The sequence below is a fragment of the Rhinolophus sinicus genome, linkage group LG15, assembly GCF_036562045.2.
Source record: "Rhinolophus sinicus isolate RSC01 linkage group LG15, ASM3656204v1, whole genome shotgun sequence".
Taxonomy (NCBI): Eukaryota; Metazoa; Chordata; class Mammalia; order Chiroptera; family Rhinolophidae; genus Rhinolophus; species Rhinolophus sinicus.
This window is the reverse complement of record NC_133764.1, coordinates 24,042,079-24,057,067: the sequence shown is the minus strand read 5'-3', so window position 1 is coordinate 24,057,067 and position 14,989 is coordinate 24,042,079. Positions and strand designations below refer to the sequence as shown.

At 34.0% G+C, this 14,989-nt stretch overlaps 1 protein-coding gene across 25 annotated transcripts in view; it reads right to left on the bottom strand.

The window, feature by feature from the left end:
• The window catches only part of BCAS3 (BCAS3 microtubule associated cell migration factor), a 519,095-nt gene that overhangs the window by 456,515 nt on the left and 47,591 nt on the right, over positions 1-14,989 (bottom strand). For all 25 annotated transcript variants that reach the window (XM_074320579.1, XM_074320576.1, XM_074320587.1 and 22 more), the window contains exon 6: positions 13,447-13,528. In XM_074320579.1, the coding sequence (XP_074176680.1) occupies positions 13,447-13,528 (82 nt within the window). The remainder of the gene's footprint in view (positions 1-13,446; positions 13,529-14,989) is intronic.

Below are 14,989 nucleotides of genomic sequence, written 5' to 3'. Positions count from 1 at the left end.
GAGCATGACTAGAGATACATGAAGTTCCACAAGGGAAGGCTATATGGAGGCGAGTGGAAGAATGAGAGGTGACCTTTGGGCTTATGGTGATTGAGGTAAAGAAGGATAAAAGACATGGGGAACTTAGTCCCATGGACTCAGGATAGCGATGGCAACACTCGTAGTGTGAGAGGAACGAGGGAGATGGTAACGTGGGAAGACATCAAGAATTTTGGAGCCACTTCCTTCCTCCTCCCAGGGGTGAAGTGGAGGTCATGGGGCTCCCTGTTGACACCCGCTCATTTTAGCCACTTTATCTGTGAAAATTTCCAAAACAAAATTACATTTTACTTCATTTGTTCTCATGATAGTTCTGTGAGGTAGGGTGAAGATTATTATTTCCATTTGAAAAACTAAAAAACCATGCTATAAGGTGAGATGATTAACTTGAGATCATACTACAATGGCCCTTGCAGTGATACGAGTAAAACCAACAGCAGATGTTAGCCCTATATAGGTAATCATTGTTCTGGTCAGAGAAATACACACACACACACACACACACACACACACACACACACAGTACTTCAAAAATACAGAACAGATTTAATACTATTAAGTTTAAAACGTGAACAAATTAAGTACATCTTTATATTCAAAAAAATCTGTTGAGGCAAAATGTATACAGAGAAACATATCTTTTCCTTTTATTTCTTCATTATAAACTTCTAATTCTCTTTTCTGACCCAGTAAAGACTGTCATACTCAGTTTGTCTTGCTAGCACCTTTCTCCTCTCCACATAGGGCACTGAGAACAAAAAATTAGACCATTAATGATCCTTGGTTCATTCCTTCTCAATGATGAATGGTTGGACCTCTTCTTCATATTTTAATAATATAATAAACACCTATGAACACATCACCCAAGATTTTCCATTTATTTACATAGACTCATACAGCCTAAACCCTGTCACCCACCCACTACCAGGTAGCCACTCTCCTAAATTTTGTGCTTCTCACTCCTTTGCAGACACACACACACACACACAGAGTGGTATTTTTATTTTTCACAATTTAAAATTAGAGTTTTGATTATTTCATGTGTCCAGTTGTTGCTATTAACTATAAAGCTATATAAATTCACTTGGCCTCAAATTAGATTCTTTCTATATTTCACAAGTGAAAATAATGGAAATTCCAAAATGTTACCAAAGTAAACCCATATATGCCGAAAAACTGCAAGATGCAGTAACAGCAATAAGTGGGAAAACTTCAATGACAACTAGGTTAAAAAGTAAGTGCCATGAAGATACTTTAGATGATAACAACTGAGGCCCAGTCCTCTTGTTTTTAAGACTAAAAGAATCACAGGCAAAGAAGAAAAAAAGATGCCGTTCTCTGAAAGGCAAGAATCATAGCAGTCCCTTGATGATAGTAAGAGGGGAGGGAAAGTTTAAGCCTTCTTTACCTATTCATGAGATCAAAAGAAATAAAGGAATCCCTTGGTGTTTTTATCATTTTCTTTTTCTACTACATCTAGCACCAGAGAGAACAAAAGCACAATTAAAGCTATAATACCTCTTTAAATTCTTCTATAATGCTTGCTTGCACCTTTAAAGGATCTAAGATTCAACTTCTCCAAAGACGCATTAAATTTTACACTATCCTACAAACAAAATCCCATTCCAATTTATTTCTTTATTGACAAAAATTCATACAAAACTTTTACTGTTCAAAGCAATTTTAAGGAAAATTATTCAAAACTTGGAATTAAAGCAAAATGTTGAACTTCTGCATACAGCCATAATGGAGTTAACGGGGATTAGATTTACCCTCCTGCTGAAAAACTTAAGAAACAGATAAAATGTATGAAAAGACAGCTCACAGACACTGAAAATCAGGTAACACAGGACAGTGATCCTCGAGACAAGGGAAACAATTGATGTAAGCGCTATGAATGCCGTAATGTGCTACTCATTTATTTAAGTATTGTCAATGTCTGCTTTTGTACTATGACGGCACAGGTGAATAGTCATGACAGATGCTATATGGCCCACAAGCCTAAACTATTTCCTACCTGGCCCTTTAAGAACACGTTTACACACCCCTGCCTCCCCTGCCTTAGACTAAAGGCTGTTCCAGGAATACAAAATATAAAAAAATAATAATTTAAATGTATCCCAGAACAAAGCCCAAAAATATTTAAAGGAATACAAAATGCCAGCCCTTAGCAACAATGTGTGGCATCCAAACATACTTCAAGGCAAATAAGCAAGGAAATATGACCCATAATAATGAGATAAATCAATCAACAGAACAGACTGACATCTAAACTACTATGAAAAGCATATTCCATTGATGTGAGAAGGCAAAGGAGAGTGGGAACATAAAAAGACATGGGAAGTCTCTCCATACACACACACAACTTCTAAAAATGGAAAATGCAGTGTCTGAGATGAAAAATATACTGGATAAGTAATCGATATATCAGATACTGCAGAAGAAAAGATTAGGAAACATGAAAAGGCAGCAATAGAAACTATTGGAAACACAATGGAGAAAAAAAGACTGAAAAAATTAAAACAGAGCATCAGTGAGTTGTAAAACAGCATCAAGTGGGCTAAAATACACATAGAAAAGGGAAAAAATTTTGAATATGCAGAGAAAGACACTGTCAAGAGAATAAGACAAGCCAAGATTGGGAAAAAGATATTCCAGATATGCGCATGCGTGTATGTGTGTGTGTGTGTGTACACACACATACACACATGGTATCTAAAATATACAAAGAACACTTAAACTCAACAGTAAGAAAATAAACAAAAACAACTCTGACAGATACCTCACCAAAAAAATACATAGATAACAAATAAGCATATGAACAGACGCTCCACAACATATGTTATTAGGGAAAACAAATTAAAACAATGAGCTACCACTACACAGCAAGTACAATAGCTAAAATCTGAAATACTGACATCCTCAAATGCTGGTGAGGATGAGGAGAAATAGGAACTCTAAGGGAATATATGTATTTTCTACTCAGTTTTTCTGTGAACCAAAAAATGCCCTAAAATTAAAAAATGTTTATGTGTGTATTCTATTTTTAAAAGTATCTGAACAAATTAACAACCAAAATTTTCCATTAATCCATTATTTTTGAGAATCCACAGCAGGTACACTATTTTATACTCCCATCAACAAAGCACATGGGTCCCAATTTTTCCACATCCTCACCAACACTTGTTATTTTCTGTTTTTCTGATACTAGCGGTCCAAATGGGTGTGAAGTGGTATCTTTGCATTTCCTTGATGATTATGTGGAGCATCTCTTCATGTGCTTAGGGCCATTTGGACATCTTCTTTAGAGAAATATCTAGCCAAGTCCTTTGACCATTTTTAAACCAGTCTTCTGCTGCTACTGTTGTTGAATGTTTCAAGATTTTTATATAATATGTGAAATGTATAATATCACTTGAAGATAGGCTGTGATGGGTTAGAGATATATACTGTAAACCCTAAAGAACCACTAAAAACAAAACAAAGAGACAACAAAGGAGATAAAGTGGAATCATAAAAATAGTAAAAAAGGCAGAAAATGTAGGGAAAAGCAATAGTGAACACATAGGAAAACTACAAAACAGTAAAATGGTAGATTTAAATCAATTCTCATTAACACACACATTAAATGTAAATGGTCTAAAGACACAAGTAAAAGTGAAAAATTGGATTAAAAAAACAAGACCCAATTATAGGCTGCATACAAGAAATGAAAAACAACAACTTGACTTGAAGCTGATGGGTCCTGGAAAAACACACTGTTGCCCAATATTCCCCAATATAAAAAAAGAATTTTTTTTAAAGAAAATTAATGATTTAAAGTGAAAAGATGACAAAAGGTATATCACACCAATACTAATCAAAAGAAAGCAAGAGTGTCTATATACACACTCATTCAACAGGAAAGTAGGTTACAGAACAAGAAATATTACCAGGGACAACAAATGAATCATTTCATGAGAGGACTTTACCATCCTAAGTGTTTTTGCTCCCAATTACAGAATGGTGAAAAACATAAAACAAAAACTGATAAAATTACCATAATATAAAAGATTTGAACTCTCTATATATAACTGACAGAACACACAGAAAAACAACTCATAAGGATACAAAAGAATAAAACAAGATAAACCATATTCTGAGCCATAAAGCAAAACACTTAACAGGATTGGATGCATATAAACTATGTCTTCTGAGGACAATAGCATTATACATTTTTTAAAAAAATTAATTACAAAGATATTGAGAAATTTTCTCAAAATTTAAAAACAAAATAACACCCTTTTAAATAACCCATGGGTCAAAGACAAAATCACAAGGTCACCTAAAAAATGTGTTGAAGTGAATTGAAATACAACAATAAAAATCACAAACTATAAAAGAAACAAACTCAGGAACTTGGAAATAAAAAGTGAATTTAAAAATAAAGACTTCTGATTATTAAAAACATTTGCTTTTGAAAGCCTGAATGTACTCTCCACGGGAGGACGTTGACAATGGGGGAGGGTTTGCATATGTGGGGTGGAAGCATATAAAGGACATCTCTGTACCTTCTGCTCAATTTTGCTGTTAACCTAAAGCTACTCTAAAAAGTGAAGTCTAAGGGTGGCCGGTTAGCTCAGTTGGTTAGAGCCATGGTGCTGATAACATCAAGGTGACCGGTTCAGTCCCCACATGGGCCACTGTGAGCTGCGCCATCCTTGAAAAAAGAAAGTATAAAAGTGAAATCTATTAAAAAAAGAAAAATAAGCCCACTACGACAAGTCACAGGAAGGGAAAAAAAATTTGTATACTTTGCATATATCAAAAAAAGGATTTGTATCTAAAATATATACAGAACTCTTACAACTCAATAATAAAATAACACTATCAAAAATGGGCACTAGATTTCAACATTTTATAAAAACAATAAAATGGCAATTAAGCACAAGAAAAGATGATCAATATCATTAGTCATTAGGGAAACTGGAACACTACTGGTGGGAATGAAAAACAGTGTATCCACTTTGGAAAATAGTTTGGCTATTTCTTACAAAGTTAAGCCTGCACTTACTATTAGTGTTCTCACTTCTAAATAACTGACCCAAGAGAAATGAAAACATATCCACAAGCAACTATTCACAGCAGCTTTATGCATAAGAGACACAACTGGAAACAATCCGAATGTCCACTCATTGGTGACTTAAGGAAAAACAAATTATAGCATATCCAGACAATGGAACACTCCTCAGAAATTTTAAAAAAGGAAGGAACTGAAACACACAAGAACATAGATGGTTCTCAAAAAGCATCATGTGAAGTGCATATAAATGCTATACACTCCATCTTTTCAAATTCTAGAAAGGCAGAAACAATACTGACTTAAATCATATTAGTGGTTGCTAGTACTCCAGGTGTGGGGAAGTAAGGATACAGGGAGACTTTCATTTTAAAAAGTAATTAAAATGTAATTCATATAAATACATTTCACCAATTTAATGTGCACAATTCAATGGTTTTTAGTATATTTACATAGTTATGCAACTATCACCACAATTAATTTTAGAACATTTTCATCGCCCCCAAAAAAGAAATCCTGTATTATTCATTAGCAGTCATTCCTCAACCTCTCCTAGTCTCCCAACCCTAGGCAGCCACTCACCTGCTTTCTGTCTCTATGGATTTGCCTATAAGGATATTTCATATAAGTGGAATCCAAAGTTTGAGGCCTTTGGCATGTGGTTTCTTTTACTTAAAAATGTCTTCACGGTTCATCATGTTATAGCTTTTATCAGGATTTCATTTTTTATGGCCAAAGACTATTCCATTGTATGGTTATACCACATTTTGTTTATCAGTTGATAGGCACTTGGGTTGTTTCCGTTTCTTGGCTTATTATGAATAACACTGCTATAAATATTCAAGTGCAAATTTTTGTGTAGACGTGTATTTTCATTTTTATCAGTTACACACCTAGGTGTGGAACTCATTACTTGTATGGCCATATTTAACATTTTAAGGAACTGCCAAGCTGTTTTCCCATGGCTGTTATATCTTACGTTTTACGTTCTCATAGGCTATATGAAGTTTCAATTAGCCCACATCCTCACCAACACTTGTTATTACCTCACTTTTGCATACAGCCATTTTAGTGGATATGAAGTGGACAAGGGAACTTACTACAGTGATAGACAGGCTTTCTGTTTTAATTGTGGTAGCAGTTACGTAACTATATCCATCTGGTAAAATTCATCAAATTGTACACTTAAAATTGATCTGTTTCATTGTGTGTAAATTATTTCTCAATAAAGCTGAGTTGTTTCTAAAAACTTACTTAAAATAACTGTTACTTAGAAAATGAGTTTTCACTTTCACACCTAGGAATGTGTAATGATTAATGAACACAGATTTCCAAGACCACAACTTACCCAATTCACTAAGATACCTACATTCTTCTTTACAGTTCTACAGTCAAAAGCATTTAAGCCGTACTGATAATAATCAGCATCTCCATTACAAGTCTGTTTATTTGGGTCAGAATCATTAAGCTCACATGTAATTTAGTTGCTTCATGTTACACCTTTGTTTTTATCTGATTCGAGATATCTGTCACTAACCCTTTTGAAGTACTTTTAATAGTTTATACCGAGTCCTATAAAAGGGAACCAACATTTCTTTTAAAGGGTTGATTTAATTTAGGGTGAACGTAACTTGAATAGACTACAGCTGTCTTTGTGACATTCCTTATCCTGACAGCTTAAAATTTAAAATGTAGTTATGTAGGATAATGGCTTTCCTACATATTGGTCCCCATATTGACTATTTTCATTGCTCTTCACCCTTAGACTAAACAACCAATGACTCCAAGTACAATGAAAACACTAGGGCAATTAAAGATATTTAAGACTTTCAAAATGGAAGAAAATATGGACAAACAGAGGTACTGTTTACATATTTCAATGAATACACGAATGTTTGATTTCTGCAGAGACATAGCCTAGAAACTCCTGGATTTGGTATACGTGTTACGCTGTAATATTGGAAAAATCATATACTGAGAGACAGTGAGGCCTAAGTGATTAAGAGGCAAACACTCAAGTTCAAATTCCAGCTCCACCACTTATCAACTATGTGTCTTTATGACAGTCACCTTAACCTCCTTGAGCTTTAATAAGTATCCTCACCTGCAAAATAGGGTAACGGTACTCACCTAGCAGAATAGTGGTAAAGTGGTGATAACACATATAATCAACCTAGAATTCATGTGAAAAATATCAAGCATTATTATTCACTTGATTTATAAATTTACTTCCTTTTTTCTATTCAGTATTCTTCCCTCTCACTATAGCCCTCATAGGAAAAGTCCCTAATTACAGGGTTCAAATACGTATAAACTGAGAATACTCTTAGATCAATTTCTCAAATTCAACCCCATGGCATCACAAAAACTCAAAAAGCAGCACTTCTAAAACACTCTTCCTTAGAAACACTATTTCTCTGACCAAAAACATTAGAGAAATTTAAGATGAATAGAATATACATTCCCCAGTTATAATTTACCTATGTCACAGGCTCACAAAATTTTGTAAAAACCTAAATTATCCCAAGTAGTAAAAGCCCCAGTGATAAAGACTAGGTGTTATGCAAAAAAAAATACACAAGGCAAACTGAGAAGTAATTAGAGCAGAAAACATTAGGGAAGCCCTAAATATCATAGTTTGGCCATTTAAAATGTCAATAAGGCTGTTTTTCTCTTTGCAAAATACTGGTGATGAGCGTGAGCAAATGTCAGTTGGCCTACTTTTGGAAGGTTGCTAGTGTTTTGGCTGAACTCTCTCTCTCTCTCTCTCTCTCTCTCTCTCTCTCTCTGTGTGTGTGTGTGTGTGTGTGTGTGTGTGTGTAGGATTTACTTGTTTAACCATAATTTAAAATTTTACAGGACACAAAATTTACAGCGAACCCTTCTGGAGAAGTTAATCAGAATTTCTGAGTTCATACAGCTGAACAAATCAAACAGCTCTTCATTCAACATGATAAAAAACCATATTTAAGTTGTTTGAAAAGGATGAAACAGGTAGTTGTGCCTTAAGACAAATAATGAAAACTCGACACCTATTGGAAAATTTACAAAACATAAGCAAATGAGAAAAAGTTTAACTAACAACTCTGAAGTTGTTCTACTCATGTTTGTTTCTAGAAAAATAACTCCAGCCATTTGCATCATTAAAAAACAGCAACGATGAATATTTTTGACCACATGGGTGGGCTGTTTACAATATTACAAACTTCAGAAAATACTTGGCATTTATACTCTAGTAGGAAAATACTTGGTTGGATCTTAAGATTTTTTTTAAACCTTTTAATATTTTGAGACGTGAAATTGCGAATTCCTTGCATAGCAGAATGAAAAATAATCGTACCTTTTCAGTAGTAAGTCAAACTAAATAATCTAGAACAAGCGAAGTTGGCTATCCAATGTTTTGGATAAGTACCAGAAATCTGGCTCATAAACACCTGAGGATACTATATCTCCAAAGAGTCCATCTAGTCTCAGAATAAAGTTCCTAGATTATAAGAATTTATTCCTAAATATTCTTACATGGAGAAGTTCAGGTACTCAGTACACTGCACTCCTAAAGATAACAAATAGGGTTGAATCTGTATTTCTAAAAACTCTGGTTCAGGTTCAAGGCCAAAGTGATCATCCTTCTCCATAAGCAGTAACAGCATGAGCACATGCCTAATATAATTCCTAATCGAATTATAAGCTCTATTAGAGTCAAAAACAGTGTTATCCATCTGGTCACTGACAAAGGATGAACAAAAGTAAAATTCTAGTTTCTGTTTTGTAACATACTGAATGAATTCATTTTGGTGCACCACTCATATTCCACGTATTATTCAAGGCACTGCATGGAAGGCGCTGATCCTGTGACTCCAAAAAACACACTATAGTAGGGGAGGACGATACAATGGAATGATACATAATTTTTAGCCATGCTGAAAGAAATTTATATAAGTTTTGAAATGAAAATATGTTCACAATATAAAGTTATGAAAAAGACTACATATGTGCAAGCACGTGTGCACACACGACTTAATACATGTAATACATATAAAGAACTTAAATCAGGCCCTGGCCATACTACTACAATTTAATTTCATGCAAGTGTCAAAGATGAAGGGGGAAAAAATCTGGAAACGTGTACCCTAAGTTGTTAATATACGCTCAGTATCTGGGGGAACGAAGAAAAGAAGGAAAAAAGGTAACCTGGGTTTCTCTCCAATAACAAAGCATCATGTGAATTTTCACTTTCTGCATTTCAGTATTTCTTGAGTTTTTATAATAAATATTTTAACTGGTTAGAATTATATGGTCTTTATTTTAAGAAATTAAAAACATTAAAGTGAAAGTTTCCTCTGATGCCACTTCTTGGAAATAATCATTATTAGCACAAAGTCTATAACCATATAAAAATTTTGAATTGTATATTAAAATATACATATTGATACCTTTTATTTCCCAGGTGATGTTTGACATACCAAAAACTACAATGGCTACTGAGAGTACTGAGTAAGAATTTACTTTACTTATAATTAAGTTCTAGAAAGATTTGAAAGATAGTAACAATTTTTATCTGATAAAAGAATATCAATTGATTGGTCATAGCTTTCTGAAACATTGTATTGAAAAAATTCTAAAGCAGGTCTAGGTTCATTAAGAAAGTAATCAATTATTGACAGTGACCATGAAGAAGCAGGGAAGCACGAACTATGTTGATATGAGTAAATGCCAATGATCACCTTCTGTGGGATAAGAGGACATACAAATCCTTTGGTTTTTTTTAATTTGAGGGGACAGAGTTTCCACAGAAACACCTACAGAAACGGAACTTGCTTTTCTTCTAGGTCATAATTTTCAAAAGATTATATCCCACAGCAACGTTCAACAAATATTTATTAACACTTTGTATCAAGTACTCTGTGAGGCACTAAAGATACGAAAACAGCCTACAAGTCTAGCAAGTAAGAGGCAAATGAGCACTAAAATTTAAAAAACAAAGTAAGCCCTATGGGAGCACATACTTCTGACATTGGGTAAGGAACAAGAAGTGTTGGAAGGACATGAGTGTTCTAGAACACAAAATAAGCAAATGAAAAGTGCTGCAAAAAAGATGGATCATTAGAGGAAATGAAAGTAATTCAGTACAGCTATCACAAAAGAGTGTTGTTGAGGCAAGGAAGGGGGGAAAGGGGACAATGGTTAAGGATGGCAGAAAACGATCCTGGAAAAATACAGTGAGGGGATCTTCGCAAAACATCTAAGATTAAGTATGGCTGAAAATGATGCTAGAAAAATACACCATGAGGAGATCTTCGCAAAACATCCAAGGAACCTGGTATGCAGCAATTCTGCTAAACTCACTTATTAATTCTAACAATTTGTAGGTTCCTTTGTATTTTCTACAGACACAAGCAAGTCCTCTATGAATAAAGACAATTTTACATCTTTCTTTCTAAAATTTACATTTTATTTATTTTTCTTGCCTTACTGTAATAGCTAGGACCTGCATTCAATGTTAAAGAGAAGTTGTATACAAGCCATCCCAAATTCATCAGTAAAGTATTTAATATATCACTATTGATTATGATGTTGACTAGATTTTTTTATAGATTATCTTTATCATACTAAAGATGTTTCTTTCTATTCCGAATTTGCTGAAAGTTTTTTTTAATCAGACATGGCTATTAAATTTTGACAAAGGTTTTTTCCACTTCTATTGAGATGATCATATGGGTTTTCTTCTTCATTCTACTGATATGGTAAATTATACTGATTTTCAAAAGTTAACCAGCCTTGTAGTCCTGGAATATCCTTTACTTGGTCCTGATGTATAATTCTTTTTATATATGACTGGATTCTAGTTGGTAATACCTATATGCAAACTACAGAAAGAAAGAGAGAAAGAGAGAAAGAAAAGGAGGGAAGGAGGGAGGGAGGGGGAGGGGAGAAGGAAGGAAGGGAGTAAAGGAGGGAGGGAGGAAAGAAAGAAGTACAGGAGGGATGGGTAGGGAATAGGAGGGAAGGAGGCATTGGGCTTCAGAAGGTTAGGATAAAAACATGATAGCAGAAAAGAATGATTCAATATTAGAGTTAATAATCCACATTGAAACAGTCTCCCAAAAGACCTGAAAATTATTGTTTTAATTAATCATTCTAGGGGGTGTAACAGCCAAATAATACAAGTACCAGAAAGAGAGAACAAAAAAAAAACTTAGGAGAAAAAAAAAACATCAAAAAAAAGAAAAAACAATTTTAGAAATTTTCTAAAAATTATGTACACATGTCCGTAATGAAGAGGCCCAGGACGATGCATGAACCAAGAAACAAAACTGCAAAGTTTCAGAACACTGGGAAGAAAGCCAACACTCTACTAGGTCCCAGAGAGAAAAACAAGCCATATACAAAGAAAAAGGTATCAAAATGGCTTCAGACTCTTCGACCATAATACCAGAACAATGCCTTCAAAATTCTGAAGTAACATTATTTACAAACAAGTATTTGTACCCAGCCAAATTATCAATCAAGAATTAAAGAAGAATAAAGACATCTTCAGACAAACAAGATCTACCACACATCCTTTTTCAGGAAGCTTCTTAAGGATGTATACCACCAAAACGAGCACACAAAGCAAAATGGGAAAAAGAGAGAAATGGCTTACTTTTTTTTTGTCCCATTAGAAATTTTATGTGATCAGTTGCATATATAACTTTGATGAAAACAAATCTAAATAATTAATCAAATACAATGAAAGAGACACATACTTTTTGCAAGTCATAACAGAACATTTAGCTATGTGAAATTATATTTTGAATCTAATATTTTTAAAATTAAGTATATTACAGTAGTGAAGGAAACTTTTTTTTTACTTAGACAAAGTAAATTAGACAGACTCAAATTCTACTAGCGGCATTAACTTTTATAGCTTTATATAGTCTCTCATGAAGTATTTCTGCCCAAAGTAAAAGTTGAGAAAAGTTGAACATTAATAACTGGCATACTCAAAAGAGCTTCATAAACGACATGAAGGGAGAAAAATCTGCCTCTGTGAATTACATACAAAAGAAATAAAGACGTAGCAGAGTCCTTTAGAGTTCTTCTTGATTCCAACCACTCAAAGAAAAAGCTGGCTATTCTAAAAGCTTTCCAGAAAATAACGTTCTACAATCTTCTTTGTCAAAAGATTTCAACAAAACAAAAATGCAGCAGAAACTGGAGCAAAAGAGAGTGCAAGCAAGAGACAGAGAGACAAAGCTGAAATATGAATACGCCATATAGTTTAATAACAAGGAGAAAACTCTCCACATGATTTCAAGATATTTTTGCCTTACTACCTCCACCCTTCCCATTCCAAGTAAGCATATTTCATCACTACATCAATCTCTAATATTATGTATGCACATGGTAAGTGCAAAATGCACACGGATATTAAGTGCTAATGAACATCACTATCAGCAATCTAGAGAATTAACTGCTAACAAGAAGTCTTGTAAGGAAGATTTCCCAACTTCTGGATAAACTGTAAAATAGAATTAAAACATTTTAATATCTTCTTTTTAAAAAGATTTTTAAGTATGCAAATAATATTAATATGATTTTCTTTTTTAGTGCACTTGCGAAAACAGTGAGTGTACACGGATAAGTTAATGAGAAAATACAACCTTCAGAAAACTCAGATCATTAAAGAGTCAGGAGTTATTTAGGCATCCAAATACCAGGTTTAATTTTAAACATGTAATTGTTGCTGTTTTTTTAATAAAAACAAAACACATGATATTTAAATACAACATTAAGAAGTATTCATTATTAAAGCAGCAATCCAAGGTCAAAAGCCAGAAACTGTACTTCTGACATAACTGGAAACGCAGACAGCAGACTCATCTACAATCAAGATAATGGTGAAAACCAAGCTTTCCAAGGTAGTAATTATAACTGAGAAGAAGCGCAAAAGACACAAGAACAACAGAGACGTGGGGAATACCCACAGAAGAAAGCTAAACCAGAAACATAACAAAAGCGGCACAGTCAGCAAGGAAGGGATCTGGGAAGAGCGATGCCATGAAAACCAAGAGAGAAGAGGGCTTCAAGAAAGAGCCAGCCAAGTCAGAGGCTAAATCAAGATCAAAGAGGATGAAGATAAATCAAAACCACAGCAGAAAGTGAATGGCCATATTGAAATGGTTAAGATTACCTATTTCCATCTCAACTGACAGAACTAAGAGTTTATCTTGCAGGGGGGGAACCAGGGTGGGAATGGACACTTGGAGGAAAACAGACTTTAGTTATCATTCTTGCTGTCTGTAGTCCAAGACCAATAAAAGAGAAACTTTCTGAATGATTTGTTTCTTATTAAGGGCTGCACTCACCAAACTGTGGAGCAGGCAAGATTCGAGCCGCTCGAATTGGGCCATGTCGAACAGAAAAGAGCTCCTGTGCTTCCCCACTGATCTGCATGAGAAGACAGAAAAGGTTTCGGGAAATGAAAACACAAGTCAGAACATTATCATACAAAAACAAGACCCCCTAAATGTTATCATAATTTATTGTCTCCGATGTAATATACGTATACACACACACACACATACACACACACACACACACACACACACACTCACTAATACACATTTATGGTTGATCATACACATTAAGTATATCTTAAGTTATCATAAATACTTATAGAAAATTATAACAGCATACACTTGATATAAATAGAAAAATAAATGGTCTGTTCTAGAAGTCTATAATTTAATCTTTAATAAATTACTAGGCTGCTTGGTTCCTGTATGACTGCCTTCCATTTTAAAGCAAAGCAACTATGATTTCCATCAGTATTCAGTTTTCCATGTAAGAAAAAGATCAATATTCTTAGTATTTCGAAAATGTTGTAGTAACTTTCACATATATGTTATAAATGACAAAAAGCAAAACTTCACTGAAATGAAATATGAATTGAGCTAGGTACCAGTTATGGTTCTATAATAACTAGCTGTTAACCACCTTGAGTAAATTATTTAACCTCTATAAACCTATATTCTTTTTTTCGTTTTCAAGTATATTTTTAATAAAAATTGTATATATTTAAGGTGTACAATGGGATGGTTTGATATATATCTACATAGTGAAATGATTACTGCAATCATCCCCTCAGTTAACTTTTCTGTGTGATGAGAACACCTGAAATCTACTCTCTTAGCATTTTTTCAATATTCAATACAGTACTATTAACTATCGTCATCACGCCTGAATATTAGATTTCTAGACTTCTTCATACTACATGATACAAGTTTGTACCCTTTGTCCAACATCGCCCCATTTCTCCCACCTCCCCTAAGCCTCTTCTTTTGCATTCATAAACTGAGATGGGAAAGGTGCCAAACGACCTCAAAGATACTTTGAATTTCAATATTCCATGAATAAAAAAGTAATGTGTAAGCATCTTTAAAAGTCATCATTTTATTATACACATAGATCAAACACTGTATGAATGTCCATTCATTTTAAGTCACATCAGATTTATTCCTCAAATATAAAGAGTACAGTAGTCTAAGAAGCCAAAGGTGAGAGGGTATGCTAATATATGTGTCAAGTGTGAAAGCGACTGTTTTTCAGAATTAGTGGTTCAAAAGTTTGCTGCTAATTGAAGTGCTGAACATATTGAAATTAGAATTAGTTAAGAAAGCTTTCCAGGCTACTTTAAGTGGTAATGTAGTTCGCAATATATTTTCATAACTGTCAAGTGTTTGATGAAATATGTAATACCAGATAGGGAAAAATGGCAAACACTATACAACTAGTTCTAAATACCCAAGAACTTACAACAGATGTAATAATGATAAACATTCAATAGAGGAAACATGCTGATGGTATTTTTTTTAAATAGGCCTGCCAAACTAGCCGTTTAAAATATCA